This window comes from Cavia porcellus, unplaced genomic scaffold (genome assembly GCF_034190915.1).
Source record: "Cavia porcellus strain 051 isolate PalLab524CR breed Dunkin Hartley unplaced genomic scaffold, mCavPor4.1 scaffold_4, whole genome shotgun sequence".
Classification (NCBI taxonomy): Eukaryota; Metazoa; Chordata; class Mammalia; order Rodentia; family Caviidae; genus Cavia; species Cavia porcellus.
This window is the reverse complement of record NW_026947487.1, coordinates 55,571,785-55,586,995: the sequence shown is the minus strand read 5'-3', so window position 1 is coordinate 55,586,995 and position 15,211 is coordinate 55,571,785. Positions and strand designations below refer to the sequence as shown.

The 15,211-nt window shown below is 53.7% G+C and overlaps 1 protein-coding gene across 7 annotated transcripts in view; it reads left to right on the top strand.

The window, feature by feature from the left end:
* The window catches only part of Rasa3 (RAS p21 protein activator 3), a 77,205-nt gene extending 62,089 nt beyond the window's left edge, over positions 1 to 15,116 (top strand). For 4 of the 7 annotated variants that reach the window (XM_063247068.1, XM_063247066.1, XM_063247069.1 and 1 more), the window contains 16 exons: positions 598 to 751; positions 1,367 to 1,515; positions 1,949 to 2,063; positions 2,792 to 2,866; positions 3,386 to 3,509; positions 4,210 to 4,316; positions 5,210 to 5,287; positions 5,761 to 5,838; positions 6,483 to 6,556; positions 6,695 to 6,801; positions 7,330 to 7,404; positions 7,493 to 7,575; positions 10,908 to 11,116; positions 11,960 to 12,063; positions 12,489 to 12,672; positions 13,691 to 15,116. In XM_063247068.1, coding sequence (XP_063103138.1) covers positions 598 to 751; positions 1,367 to 1,515; positions 1,949 to 2,063; positions 2,792 to 2,866; positions 3,386 to 3,509; positions 4,210 to 4,316; positions 5,210 to 5,287; positions 5,761 to 5,838; positions 6,483 to 6,556; positions 6,695 to 6,801; positions 7,330 to 7,404; positions 7,493 to 7,575; positions 10,908 to 11,116; positions 11,960 to 12,063; positions 12,489 to 12,672; positions 13,691 to 13,766 — 1,792 coding nt within the window. In that variant the 3' untranslated portion in view covers positions 13,767 to 15,116. Of the gene's footprint in view, positions 1 to 597; positions 752 to 1,366; positions 1,516 to 1,948; positions 2,064 to 2,791; positions 2,867 to 3,385; positions 3,510 to 4,209; positions 4,317 to 5,209; positions 5,288 to 5,760; positions 5,839 to 6,482; positions 6,557 to 6,694; positions 6,802 to 7,329; positions 7,405 to 7,492; positions 7,576 to 10,598; positions 10,837 to 10,907; positions 11,117 to 11,959; positions 12,064 to 12,488; positions 12,673 to 13,690 lie in introns of those variants that run through there. The other 3 variants (XM_003477496.5, XM_063247070.1, XM_023560575.2) reach the window with 3 other exon arrangements.
* Positions 15,117 to 15,211: the final 95 nt, after the last annotated feature.

Below are 15,211 nucleotides of genomic sequence, written 5' to 3'. Positions count from 1 at the left end.
GCTTAGTATGACTTTGTGCTTCAGAGTGCCTGGTGTCACTTCTCACCTCTCCCTCCCTGCTGAAAAGTCAGAAACTATCCAAGCCCAAGGCAGCCACTGAAACCCACCACAAACTGCTTTGGACTTGAGAAATGATCTCAAGATGCCCAGCCCAGAAAATGGGGTGGGGAGGGATGTGCAGCCTGGACAAGCAGAAGGAGTCTTGCTGAGGACTGCAGACGATTCCTGTGCCAGCATGGGCCAGCCCAACCCTGCTATGGAGGCCACCTGGCATGCTCTCATAGTGGTTCCTGTGTTCCTGTGTTCCTGTCCAGTGTCCAGCCTCATAAGCAGATGCTACAGTGGGCCTGCTGGACACTGCCTTCTTTCCTCCTAGCAGGCTCCCCCATCTCCTCTTATCTCTGCTTATCTGCCATCTGGACTACCCCATAGCTTTCAAGTCTGGCTGTGTGCCCGCCCCAGGCAGCTACATCCTCGGATGGCCACACCATCACATGGCCTATAAGGAGCCCTGGACCCAAAGCTCTTGAGCCCCCAAGACCTGGAGAGAGTACCCTGAAGAGACAGTCGTGGCCTCACCATGGTTGTCCTCCTCAGGTACTTTCTCCAGCCCCGAGACAACGGCAAGAACCCAAAGCCTGATGACCTGGGCTCCCTGCGACTGAATGTGGTTTACACAGAAGACCACGTGTTTTCTTCCAATTACTACAGCCCCCTGCGAGACCTGCTCCTGAAGTCCGCAGATGTGGAGGTGCGTGTAGGAATCGTGCTCACCCTGCTGGGCTCTGTTCCAGATTCCAACTCTCTCCTCTCTGGATCTCTGCCCTGCTCACCAAGCAGTCTGCCTGCCCACCCACCAGCTCCTGACCAGGCCCCACCACTCCCATGGCCCTAGCCCTGCCCAGCCACAGCTCTGCCCACTCACCTGGCCTCTGTCCGGGCCTCAGCTACTCAGTGGTCCCATGCCCTTGCCAGGTCCATCAATTCCCCTGCTAACTCACCTGGCATTGGCCCAGGCCCGCCCATCTGCATCCCCTCAGCTGCTGGGCTGCCTCCCCCTGGTTGGTAACACTGGTGATGTTCCCCTGCCTTTCCTGGCTTTTCTTCCCTTGGCTGGGCAGGGGCACCCAGGGCCCTCCCCTCCCCCACCTACATTCAACTGTCACTCAGATTTGTGGTTATGTGACTGGCCATAACCCAGGTCAAGTCTACCCGGGAGGCCCAACACTGCTGGGTTGGGAATGGCAGAAGCCCCTCTGTCCTGCAGCCTTGTAGCACCCGCGTGTGTGGGCCCATTGACAGGGTGAAGGGGCCTGGGCTGTGCAGTGGGGGCCACCTACCCTGACCCCACCCTCTCCCTGCCCAGCCAGTCTCGGCGTCGGCTGCCCACATCTTGGGTGAGGTATGCAGAGAGAAGCAGGAGGCAGCCGTGCCCCTGGTACGGCTGCTGCTGCACTATGGACGTGTGGTGCCCTTCATCAGCGCCATCGCCAGCGCCGAGGTGAAGAGGACCCAGTGAGTGCCCCAGCCTGACCCCAGTCCTGCCGAGCCCCATTTCTGTCCACTTCTCTCCAGCCTGCATTTGGGCTGCCTGGACCCTGGAGGTCCCGACCCCAAAACCTCCTGGGTTTGGGGAATCAAAGACCCAAGATGAAGTGCTGCGATCCCAGGACACTAAGCTGCTGTTTGCCCTGTGTGCAGACAGTGACCCAGAGGCCAGTAGCAAGTGGATGTCAAGTCTGCTTTCCTGTCTGGCCTTGCAACTTCCTGGGCATTGGTACAGGGCAGCCCCCTTCACAGGAGACAGTGGCTGCTCTGGGCTGACCCAGGGCTCAGTATGCAGCCTGCTAGGACCTGTCAGCACTGGGAGCCATGACCAGTTGCTCAGGGACACACTCTCCCCTCATGAGTGTGGAGGAGACAGCCACCATGCCAGACTGTTTTCTAGGGACCCTAATACCATCTTCCGAGGGAACTCACTGGCTTCTAAGTGCATTGATGAGACAATGAAGCTGGCGGGCATGCACTACCTGCAGGTCACCCTGAAGCCCACCATCGAGGAGGTAAGCACCACCATGTGTCTCAGCCACTGGTGTGTCCATGAGAGACAGGGAAGGTGGCACAGTTGCCCCACCATCCAGGGCCCTCGTGTGCTTGGCTATCGTGGAAAGAAAATACCATGTGTGTTCTGCCTTACCACCTCAAATTAAAAAGTAAGAAAATTTATCATGCTAGTAAAGAAGAGAGGATATTCTTTCACTTCTGCCTCACATGTGGATCCTTGCATGCCCATGTGCAGTGACTGTCCTATCCAGGACCCTGGCCATCTGCTGCATCCTTACCATGCCGCTCCTTCCCAAAGACGTTGCAGCCGTCACCTGGCCTTCACTGGCACCATGTCAGAAGAGTTTTGTGAAAAGCAGGCTCTTTGCAGATTCTGGTTTGATCTGTAGAAAACATTTGAAATATATTGTAAAAGCTGGCTGGGCATAGAGACCAAAGCAGGAGAGCTGGACCAGGCTGAGCAACTAGCCAGACTGTGACTCAATAAAAATAAATTAACAAAAAATGTAACTCAGTGAGAATGTTGGCCAGTCCTTACGGCTTTGCTAAGCTTGGCCATACCAGACCAGGCTGGTCAGACTCAGAAAACCCTGCTGCTATGAGGAGAGCCATGCCTTCCCAGGCCAATGTCCAGGTTTCCCAGCTCCACTCCATCCTGCAGCCTGTGACATGGGGAGCAGTGGCAGGGCCATGGTGCACCTCACACAAACCTTACCCACCCTTCTAGATATGTCAGAGTCACCGGCCCTGTGAGATTGACCCTGTGAAGTTGAAAGATGGTGAGAACCTAGAGAACAACATGGTAAGGTGCCTGTTCTGCTCTGACTTGGGCTACATGAGTGTCAGATCCTAGTGGTGGGGACAGTTGCATGGGGACTCTCCTGGCCTAGCCCTCCCACTACTGCTCCACACAAGGGCTGCAATTAGTTGTGAGTCCTGTTCCCACCTCAGAGCAAGTGGCGTTCAGGGGCTGTACCATTTTCAAGGCCAATTCGTCCCGTGGTATTACTTGTATGTCTTAACTACATTCTGCAGGGCAGGTATGCTGCTCATACCTTTTGGCAGAAGTACAGACCTCTGCCTTGGGAGCTATCCTAGGACATTTCAGTCCATGCTCAGTGATGTCGAAAAGGAGAAGAGGAATATAGGGTTCCATGGGTGCTGGTAGTGGTGTACACTGTGGGTGCCCCTTAAAGGGAGGGCATCCTTCACTGTCATGAGGTCCATCTTTGTGAGTGTCTGTGCTGGGCCTGGCCCTCTTGGCAGGCCTTGGTACCCCTCACCCCAGGGAGGTCAGGTCCCAATGCCTGTCCCATCTCAGGAGAACCTTCGGCAGTATGTGGACCGCATCTTCACCGTCATCACTAAATCTGGTGTCAGCTGCCCCACTGTCATGTGCGACATTTTCTTTTCTCTGCGGGAGGCAGCTGCCAAGCGTTTCCAGGGTAAGCACCCTCATGCCCAGTGACCCTGTCCCTTCCCAGGCCACCCCAACAGGTGCCCACAGCACCCCTATCCCAGGAGTGGATGCCTCCGACAGTGCCCTACTACATATCCCCAGCAGTGATCTCTGGGCCACTGAACTCCCTTCTGACCTCCCCAAGAAGAGGAGATGCTTGGGACTGCCCCTCACTCTGCCTGGAGCCCTGAGCACTGGGAAAGGAGAACACCTAGAATTCCCTTTCAGGGGAGCAAATGATCCCCCATGTGTGTGGAGTTCCTCAAGCCCCAAGTCCCTACCCTGCACAGACCCTGTGAAAACCCCCACCACACATGGACAGATCCATGCAGACATCACGGCACAGAGGGTTTCAGGAAGAAGAGCCCAAGAACAAACTGAGGGAGAATGTACTAAAACTTCCCTCTCACCCCAGATGAGAGCAAACCACCCAATAGGAAGGCCAGCCTGTGACCCCTCTCCCCATTGTCCCATATGGCACCCATGGTGACTGCAGTAAGAGAGACAAAGACACAGATACAGAGACAGACAGACAGACAGCTAGATGGAGAGACAGACAGATAGAGACAGAGACAGATGGAGGCAGACAGAGCCAGGGTTTAGCTTCTGCATGAGGCCTGGGTAAAGTCGCTGAGCCCTTGGCTGCTGTCCGTGTCTCTGGTGCAAGTACTGTCCTCCGCTCTCAGATGACCCGGATGTCAGGTACACGGCTGTGAGCAGCTTCATCTTCCTGCGGTTCTTCGCACCCGCCATCCTGTCTCCCAACCTCTTCCAGCTGACACCACATCACACAGTAAGCAATGTGCCCTGTGCCCACTGATCCTACTCCAGCCAGCCTTGTGCACCGGCTGGTGCTATACCAGCTGACCCTGTGAACCAACTGCTAGCTGGCCCCATAAACTCGGCAGCCAGTCCTTGTAAGCTAATCAGTCTTCCTAAACCAGTTGATAAACTTGTGAAGCCTGTGAACTAGTCAGTCCTCCTTAACCTGCCAGGGCTATAAATCAGTGAGTTCTTACTAGTTAGCCCTCCTAAACCTGCAAGCATGCTGGCCCTAGCCATGTCTCTACAGAGCAAGTGGCAGGTGGAGAAAAGTGGGTATAAAAACTCTGGCCATCACAAGCCTCCAGAGTGTGAGTTAGCAGCCTTTCAGCCTGACAACCATGTGTGACTGGGTGGATTGAGACTATCCTTAAACATTCTACAGTGTGACCAGGGCCTTTGTACCTGGCCACTATTACTGTACCTTCCCTCTCCCCATGAAAATATGGCATGCCTGTGACCTGTGCTTACTCTTGCGTCCATCCCTGGAGTCTCTGCTGTGTGTCAGGCCCTGCCCAGGGTTGGTCAGCTTCATGGGGCTGATGTTCTGCTAGTGACAGAGGCCACATCACAGACAGAAGTGTGACATGGAGACAAGTGGCAGGGGACAGCTGAAGGGTGAAGGGTCCCAGAAATGGTTCATCTGTGGAGACAGCAGAGAAACATCCACAGGCAGAGTCTGCAGACTTGAGAGAGACATGACCCAAAACAGGGACCTTCTGGTCCAGGCTCAGATGTCTATCTGCTGCATATATGATCTGTGAGAGCTTCTAGATGCCTTGCTCGTTCTGTCCTCCATAGTTGTGGTATCATACATTTTTGTAGCTGGAACCAAGCCCACATTTCCCTTTTGATCTCTGGCAGGATCCACAGACATCCAGAACCCTGACACTCATCTCCAAGACAATTCAGACTCTGGGAAGCTTGTCTAAATCCAAGTCTGTGAGTTTGTGTTCATCATGTTCTCTTTTTTGGATCTCTGATTTTTGTTTATCTCTTCAGAAACTATAAATGCAGTGCCTGTCATAGAAAAGGGAAGGTTACACACATTGGGTGTGGATCTGGGGCTGGGAGGCCCAGATCCACAGCTGGGCCAGTTCATCCTTGGCAGCTAGCAGCTTCATCCTGGTCCAAACTTCTACTTCCTGAGCAGGGAAGGCTGAGCTGCCCTCACCCTTGGGTGGCAACACTACATTTCTCTTTCATTGTCACTGGCCAGACCAGTTGCTGGTACTGGATGGCCAGTGATCCCATGAGGGCCAGCTGGGGCCTTCTGCCCCCATGGCTGGGGCCTATTTTCCCCCAAAACAAATCTGTTATGTACAGTGTTGTCCAGCAAGTGCAGGGGTTTCTCAGGTGAAGCCTGAGGCTGGTTCTGCACCCTGATTGTCCACTGGGTGACCATCTCATTATAGGCCAGTTTCAAAGAGTCATACATGGCGACATTCTATGAGTTCTTCAACGAGCAGAAGTATGCTGATGCTGTGAAGAATGTGAGTATGTGGTGTCGGCAGATGTCACCCCGCACTCCCTGGACCTGGCGCACCTGAGTCCAGGCAAGGCCATGGATCATGAGAACCTTTGTAGTGCTCAGTGTGTGTCACAGGTGTTGGTCCCTCACCAGCTGTTCTGGGGTTTCTTGTCCCAGCATTGGGGGCACTATGTCTGGGAAGAGAGCCTTTTGGGACTTTGGTTCTGCTCCTCTCCTATTCTTTGGATGCAGGGAAACTCTGGGCAGTGACAGGAAAAGGGTTGGCATGAACAAGAGCCTAAAGTTGACAGCAGGTGTACAAGCAAGTCATAGGCAGTAGACAGTAAGGCTGAGAATAGTGGCTCCCGGGTGCTCCTGCATCCTTCTCTGGCTAGCCTGTACCCTTCTGGGGCTCTCCTTGATAGCCCAAGGTAGGCAAGTGGCTCACTGGGTTGGCTCACTGCTGGCAGCCTCTCTACAGGTCCACAGGTGCAAGAGACCTAGGAGGGCTGGGCTGGGCTGGGCTGGGGTGCGCCCATCCCTGCAGACAGACAGATACCCCAGAGTTTTCTGGTATCCTCAGGGGACATGTGTATCCTGCCCCCGACTAACCGAGCAGGCAGCCTTCAGTGCTCGACTCATGGTCTGATTTCCCCCTGACTTTAGTTCTTGGATTTAATCTCATCCTCGGGCAGAAGAGACCCCAGGAGCATAGAGCAGCCCATTCTGCTTAAAGAAGGGTAAGAGGGTGCCACTGGGCAAGAAGGAGGGTGCAGTGTTGGCAGTCCTGGCAGCAGAGTTGCATGTTTCAAAGCTGGGGTGAAGGGCCTCCACCTCAAGCCCCAGGATGCCCTGCCAGACCTGTGCCCTTCTCACAGATTCATGATTAAGAGGGCACAAGGAAGGAAACGATTTGGGATGAAGAATTTTAAGAAGAGGTGGTTTCGCCTGACCAACCATGAATTTACCTACCAGAAGAGCAAAGGTGACCATGAGGGTCCCCCTGAGTTCCCCTTGGGGGCAGGATTCTGCTTCACGGGGAGGCAAGGCAGTGGGGCAGTGTGGCCCCCCGTGCAGAGCACACTGCAGGCTGTGGGCTTCCCTACAGACCCAAGTGCAGACTGTCTGTGGGAGGGAGGTCTTCTCATCACCCACACCATAGTCCTTGAGGGAGCTCCCCTTCATCCTTCTGCTGCTCTTCCATGGGGCTGTGGGGCACACTAACAACCAGGGAAGGAGATCTGCTGAGAGTAAAGTGTCACTTATGTCTCCCAGGGGCTCCATACAGTCCCAAGGGCTGCTCACCTCCATTAGTATGGCCATCTCTCTGCAGAACCTGGCCATGTAGAACCTGGGGCCAGTGGTGGGGACAGGCTGATGGCGTGTTGGGCTGCTTTCCCCAAATCTGAAAGGGCCTTGCTGTGGATAGCTGGGGAGTGGCTTCCCTGAATGCGGTACAGGCCACTTTCCTGAGCTCATCATGGATTGAGGACAGATCTGCCTCCTGCCTCAGACACCAGGGCTGGGTGTGTGACCCTGTACTCTGGGACCCAGGCCTCTTCCCACGAGCTTCCTGGCCTCCCTCATGGTGAGGAGAGGGGCTCAAGTACCTCTGCCCAAGCCTTGGTCTGTCTGCTTGAGAGCTGAGCAGAGCACTGAGGGCCTTCTCTATGCAGGAGACCAGCCCCTCTGCTGCATCCCCATCGAGAACATCCTGGCTGTGGAGAGGCTGGAGGAGGAATCCTTCAGGATGAAAAATGTGAGTGCCACCTACCCACCCCCAAGCACCCACCGCTGGGGTGCTGAAACCCCCAGAAGACTGGGCTGAGTCTTGAGAGAGTTCTCTTGCAAGTTCCTGGGGATCAAGGACCCTCCTGTACCAGCCAGCATTCTGTCACTGTGGTGAAAAACCTGAGGCCATCAGTACATAAGGAAGAAAGAGTTATTTTGCTCCTGGTTCACAGTGGTTCTTTTTTTTTTTTTTTTTTTTTTTTGTCTTTTTCATTTTTATCGGTACCAGGAATTGAACTCACGACTGCCTGCTTGGAAGGCAGGTGCCTATGCCGCTGAGCTAAATCCCCAGCCCCTTCACAGTGGTTCTTAAATGAAGCAGCAGTTTGCAGGGAGCAGGTGCAGTAAAGCTGCTATCTCAAGACAGCAAGGCGACAAAAGGAAGGAAAGGACTGACGTCCCAGTGACCCAACTCCCCCTCTACCCAACCCCCACTCTGCCTACAGGGTCTACATCTCTGTCACCCACGACACAGGCCTGGGGGGAAGTTCTTAGGACCCAACCCCCAAGGCCTTGTGTCCATGTCACAACTCAGGTTGTATTTGGCCTATTTCTAAGGGTCCCCAAAGTTTGAGCATTTCCACATTGCCCAAAAGTTCAAGTCCAAAATCTCTCAGACTCAAGGCAAACCCCTAACTATAAAAATAAAAGAAGAAAGTCACTTGCAAGATAAAACATTCCCTCCAAGGGAAAGAAAAGAAAATAGTTAACAAGGAATCACAGCAAAGCAAGACCAGAACCCGCAGGGCAAACATTCAGCCCTGTAGCCCTGTGTCTAGCAGCCAGGCCATCTGGTGAGATGTGAGCTCCACAGGGCTTGGTGGCCCTGCTGCTGTGTTCTTGCTGGCCACAGCCCATGTGGCCTCTGTCTGAAGCTGGCTCTCTTCACTCACAGCTGCAGCTTTCATCAGTCTGCATTCTGCATTCTGCATTCCTGACACCTTAGTTCCCTGAAGTCTGCATTGAAACTCGGCATCATCCCCAAAGCTTCATCTATCACTCTCAGGGTCCCTTTGGAGGGCTTCTGACCCTGCCACATGTTGCTTGGCTTCCCAAGCTCTCCCTGGAGTTTTGGTGGGGCACCCCATCCACTCACTGCACTTGTGTTCTGCATGCCTGCAAAACCAGCACTCTGTGGACAACACCAACATCTGCCCTCAGTCCAAGCAGTAGCAGGGCCCTCTTGTAACACAGCTGCAGTGAACTCTGGGTGCTTGGGTGACTATTGTGGGGAAGAGAACAGCAATGAAACAGCTGCTTGGAAAACAATTCCTTAGGCAGCCAGCGCTGTCTTCTCAAACAGAAGTCTTAAAGCCTGTAGTAGATGGGGTCTTGCTGACTTCTGAGATGCCATGAAAGCATTTTTCCTGTTGTCCCGTGCCGAGGACCTGGCTTCTTCTCAGTGTGTTAATGGCACTAATCTCTTACATGTGTACCTTCCTTAGCTGGAACTTTACATAGGCTTCCTTTCTGGTGAAACTGCAAGTTTTTCAAATCATTCTTTTCTGCTTTTTGCTCCTAATCCTTACTGTAAATCTGGCTCAAAGCAACCACAATACCCATGCCACTGCCTGAATGTTATGCTGCCTTGAATTAAGCAGTGATGGCAAACCTTAGCGCTTCCAGTGGTAACAAACAGCCCACTGCAGCACATGTACTACAGGTTCACCACCCTGTGTTAGACCAGGAGCTTTAAATCCAGTCTCACAGGGGGGCTTACACCCTGGTCAAAATGTAGACAAGTTCTTTGTCAGAAAATAGCAAGAATGACCTCTAGTCCAACTCCCTACAAAATGTCCCCATCTGGAATCAGGAGCCCAGTCCACTGTCACACTCCTGTCAGCCTGCTGGTCTTGGCTTCAGAACTACCCACTGGGCTCCTTCTGCAGCATCCAAGGGTTCTCTAGTGCTCTTCTCCAACCTTCCCAAACTACTCACAAACCAGTCTCAACAGCTTGTCATCATGTATAGTTACAGCAGCCATATCATCATGTACAGTCACAGCAACTGTCACTGTGACAAAATACCTGAGAAGAGCAGCTTATATGGAGGAAGGGCTCCTTAAAGGGCACCAGAAAACTGGGATTTCTCTTTGAAAGCTTTTTACTTTCATATGATTTTGAACTTAGAGAAAGACACAAAGAATAAAATAGGGACCCTATGCAGTCTTCCCAGCTCCAGTAGTGTGCCACTTCTGGCCAGCTGTCTCCTATGTCTCTGTGAGCAATGTCCAGGCCCTTTTTGAACCAGTGCTGGTGCTGCGTCAGCAGGAGCAATGATGTTCATGCATGGCCATTGCTCAAGGCTCCTGTTATTCCCAAAGTAGAGCCAGGTCATCCCTTTAGTCTAGGACCTTGTCTCATCTTTCCCTGTGACTTGTGGCCTTGGTGTGGGATTTTTTTTCCTAGTCACAGGAGGGTTATTCAGTGGCCATCACTCAGTTTTGCTTCTCAGCAGATAGCCCTGTGAGTGTCCAGTCATTGAGATGACAGCCATGAATATGCATGTGCAGCATACAAGGTGGTATACCTGGGCTCTGAGGACCTGGGAATGTGGTATCACAAATTCCCAAATCTCTTTTCCCTTGGAGAGACCACCAAAGAAATCCTGATTCCCAGCCTCCCCTTCTACCCTGGAGACAACTCTGGGCTCTGGTCTGCCCACTCCCCCAATCCCAAGTGCCTCTCATCTTACCCACACCAGCCAGATCTCTGCATCTACTGTCCCCACTGCCCTGGACCTTAGTGCCCATTGTTTCTTCCTGGAACACTCCCTGCAAAGGCAGTGACACCTTGAGAAACCTCATGAAGAAGTAGCACCTGGTGTGAGGAGGAGGAGGAGTCTAGGAGCCAGTAGGGAGAAGCAGCAGGTTCCCTAAGGCTGGGGTGCAGTGCAGCCAGAAGTGGGAGGCTGAATGAGCTCGGAAGTCTGAGAGATAAGCCCATGTTCCTGATATCAGCCTGCCTGAAGACTACTGGTGCTTGTCTGCAGGTGGAGACAACTCAGGCTACAAGACAAGATGCACCCAACCAGGGTGACCTGGACAGGCCTCCTGAACTCTCCTGTACCCACAGCACCCTCTGTCCAAGGCCACATATGCCCACCCCATCCAGGGCACAGACAGCCCACTACTCTGCCTGGTCCAAAGGAGCAGGCATTCCCCTAATTCCACCCGCCTCTTTTGGTGCTTGAAGGCCAGCATGGTGGCTTTAAGCCCCATCCATTGTTGATATCTCCTTGGAGGTGATGATGCAGCCCAGCCTGAGGACCTGGTGGCCCTGAGCCCCTTCCTGTCTGCAGATGTTCCAGGTCATCCAGCCGGAGCGCGCACTGTACATCCAGGCCAACAACTGTGTAGAGGCCAGGGACTGGATTGATGTCCTCACCAAGGTCAGCCAGCGCAACCAGCAGCGTCTGTCTGTCTACCACCCATCCGCCTACCTGAATGGCCACTGGCTGTGCTGCAGAGCCTCCTCGGACACAGCCGCTGGCTGTTCCCCCTGCACCGGGTAGGCCTGCGCCTCCTGAACCCACCCATCGTGGGTACTATGCAGGGAAGCCAGCCAGGCCCTTTGGAAGCCAAGCAGGGAGGTCCTTGTTCCCTCTGAGGACTCCCCCCTGGAGAGCTGGGGTTGGCTCCTGCCCAATGCCCCAGTACGTTAAGGAGATGGACTCTTCCTGAACCTCTTTCACCTGTCAGTGTCCCTGTTCCCTTCCATCCTAAAAAGAGAGGCACCGTGATCCTCCAGCCATGTCAGCTTAGCCTACTGCCAGTCACTGGAGACTCTGTCACCTCTGCCAGACCTGGTAGGGTGGCTTGGGTACCCACACCACCTCTGTGCCCCTGGGGCTGGCAGTGTCCCTCCTGAGGTTCAGTGTGATTTGTGCATGCCAAGCAGGAGCAGTGACAGCTTCGTGTGCCGATGCCTGGAGGGGATGAGCATGTGATTGTCACTGGGGTTCACATTCTGTCACTAAATCTGTCACTGGACCTCCTGTCCAGTTCAAACATGCAGAATCTGACCTTGGGGTGAGTCCCCTCTGTCCCTCTGTACCCTAGAGAGCAGCAGAGGCCCAGGCTTCCAGTGCAAAACAGCTGCCCCCCCCAGTGCCTATTCAAGATTGCTCCACAGAGCTCTTTGTACTTTGTACTGTGGGTCTAAGAGGCCTGGCCCCTTCCTTATATCCCACCCATGGCCAGAGCCACTCTGTAACTGTGGTGTCAGCTGGGCCAGGGCTAGATTTCCATGCAGGTGGTTCCTGCTTCTTTCTTCATTGAGCTTTAAAAAGTGCTGTGATGACAAGCACCACTAGGTAACCATTTTTATTCTTCACTCTTTCTGTGTTGTTAGTGGCCTCCCAGCAAACATTCAGCTGGACATCGATGGAGACCGTGAGACAGAGCGCATCTACTCGCTGTTCAGCTCCTACATGGGCAAGCTGGAGAAGATGCAGGGTGAGTGCAGTGGCCACAGTGATGCGAGTACAATTCTGGGCACACAGGCCCTTTGCAGAGGGCATGCAGAGCCTCCAGCAGCTGCAGGCACTGGCGTAGTATGGTGGGTGGGCCATGCAGTGGCTGGGGAGGTGGTGGTGGCCAGGGCCCTTGGAGCCAGCCCCATGTCCAGGTGGGATATCTTTTTTCCTACCTCTGACAGTGGTACAGGTGATATGCAGGTCTTTCAAAGAGAAGGACTGGGGCATAGGATCCTTGCATGTGCTGGCCATGAGTACACAGCTCCCTAGCGCCTGTTTCTACCTTATGTGAGGGCAGCCTTTCCTGGAGGGGCTACTCTGGGGACTGAGCTATGAGTAGGTTGGACAAAAAGTGGAGACCAGTGATGGTGGCCAGACCCATATCAACCCTGTGCTGTTCCACAGAGGCCTGTGGCAGCAAGTCTGTGTACGATGGCCCCGAGCAGGAGGAATATTCCACATTCCTCATCGATGACCCTCAAGAGACCTACAAGACGCTTAAGCAGGTCATCACCAGTGTGGTGGCCCTAGAGCAGGAGCATGCACAGCACCGCAGAGACAAGTTCAAGAAGACGCGCTATGGGAGCCAGTGAGTATAAGGCAGTGGGACAGGTGCTGCTTGGTCCTACGGCCACACCTCCACAACCTCAGGCTGTGTCCCACCTGCAAGGCCTCACTGTACCTTTGCCAGGTCCCATCTGCCCTCTACCACATCATACGCCACTGAAGTGCTGGGCACAGGAGTGGCTCTGGAATTTCTGTCCTGAGGGTGAAGGGATAGGGTATGTGGCAGGGAGGACTCATCCTGCAGGCTGCTCACCCCAGTCACCAGCTACAGCCTGAGAAGCTGGGGCAGGCAAAGCAGGACAGGGAGTAGGGGAAACTGAGTCACATGACACAGGGGCTGGAGAAGGCCCTGGCCTGCATGAACAGGTCTGTGGCACCATTCCTGTCCAATGGCACCCAGGTTTGGACAGGTGGGTCAGCCCTGGACCCCTGCATCCATGCCCTGTCCCAGGTGTCGGGGTCAGAGATGACACCAGCATTCCCCAGGGCCAGACTGCCCACAGTATTAAGCTTAGCATCTCTGGGGTGCTGGCTCTGCTCCTACTCCTGGACTACCTGCTCTGGCTCCTGACCCTGTCAGTCCTCCAAGTACCCCACAAGGAGCCCACGGCCACAGCAGCAACACCCAGGGCCAGACTGAGCCTCCTAGAGCTCACTGCACTGGCTTGCATGTGTTCTGCCTGTGTTGTACACCCACATAGTGCACACGTACATTGCTTACATGCATGATCTATGCACATCTGTGGAGTGCACATGCACTCTGTGCAGCCTGCATCTGTACACACATCTTTGTGTGTGCACATGCTGCACATGTGCACACTTCACCCACAATTTGCACACACATACACAATAGGTATGCACATGCCACCAAGCATGCCACAAGTCAGAACCACTGGGCTTCCCTTCTATAGAGAACTTGGACTGTTTCTGTTCTTCTCTTTGCTGATCACAATGGACTAGTATCTCGGGTGTGAACCAGTGGCACTGGGACACCAGGTGTCAATGTGGTGGTGCCTCACACTCTTCCCCAATCCCTGCAGGGAGCATCCCATTGGAGACAAGAGCTTCCAGAACTATATCAGGCAGCAGTCGGAGGTCTCCACCCATTCCATGTGAGGCTTGCAATGCTTCTGGATGGCACCAGCGAGCCACAGCAGGACGCACTGACCTCTCTAAGCCAAGAAGAGCAGAGTGGGTAGAATGCACACAGGAGGCTCTCTGGCTCTGGGTACACGTGGGACCAGTGAGCTGGTGGCACCTCAAGGGTATTCATGTCCTCTCTTGAACCAGGAGGCAGCTGCCATGCACCTTACTTGTCCACCAGGGGCAGGTGTTCCTGGCCTTTCTGGAACATGGGCTTGTTTGCCTTATTGCTCACTCTGGGATCCAGGGATCAGCGCGTGACCTGGAAGTATGGACTTTCCCAGTCACACCAGTTCCTGCCTGGAGCCACGGCCAGTCCAGCTGGCATGACCCTTGCCTTGTGCAGAGCTATGCTTCTGTCCCTGACTTTGCCTTGCTGATCTCTGCACCCATGTGGCCCCAGCCTTGAATTCTCATTTTGTCATGTCTGGGGTCTTAACAGCATTATCCTCGCCTCACAAAGCTGCTGTCCCCGCAGTCAGTGGCTGACCTCTCTGCCCAGCTCCTGTTGGTTTTGTTCCTGGCCCAAGCATCTGCTTTGTGCCTGGGACACATAGAATAGCACAAAGGGACCCAACCCCAGGGACCCTGTGGGATTCAGTGGTTGGGGAAGGGAAGTGGTGTGGGTCTACTCCCTTTTGGATACCCTCTCAGCTTCCAGGTCCAGCACACATTGTTTTGCTGTTAGACAGGGTTTAAAGCTAGAGTCCACATGCTTGCCATAGTTTGGGGGAGACTTTTTTGAAGCTGTTTTTCTTAACTCTTTTTAAAGGACCATTTTTAATTGCTCTTTGATGTAAAGTAACTCAGAACACCTAAACCTACATACATGGAAGGGGTTACATCTCACAAACATCAGCTGAGGCCCTCAGAGGGGAACCTGGGGGCAGCAGCTATGTCCTGGCTATGCAGAAGACTCGAGGAGCATCCACCTCATCTCCATGAGCCTTGGGCCCAGCCGGGTGGTGGGTCCTGAGTGGGCAAGACGGGCCTTTCCAACTGGGCCCACACTGCCACTGTCATGTCACAGTGGCACTGCAGGAGGACCTGAAGAGGCCCACCCCGGGCACCACTGCATATCCTCATGCCACCTCCTCTCCATGCTCACCAGAGTTGCTATAGCTCACCCTTAGTCCCGGAGGCACACAAATGTGGTCACTGAATCATGGGGAAAGTATGAAAATAAACTATGGACACACATCCATCATGCTCCCCTGAACTGCAGTTTTTAACTTGGATTTGTAACTTAATGTTTCTGTTTATAAACTACTAATGATTTGTGTTGTATTTTACTGCCAATTAAAGCAGATGTTTTATTCTTTCTGGGATGGTTTGGTTTTCCCAAGTGGCTCTTCGGTAGCCACATGGGGTGCAGGGGCCATGGAGGTGGAGGACACTGTTCTAATGACAGGTGAGTC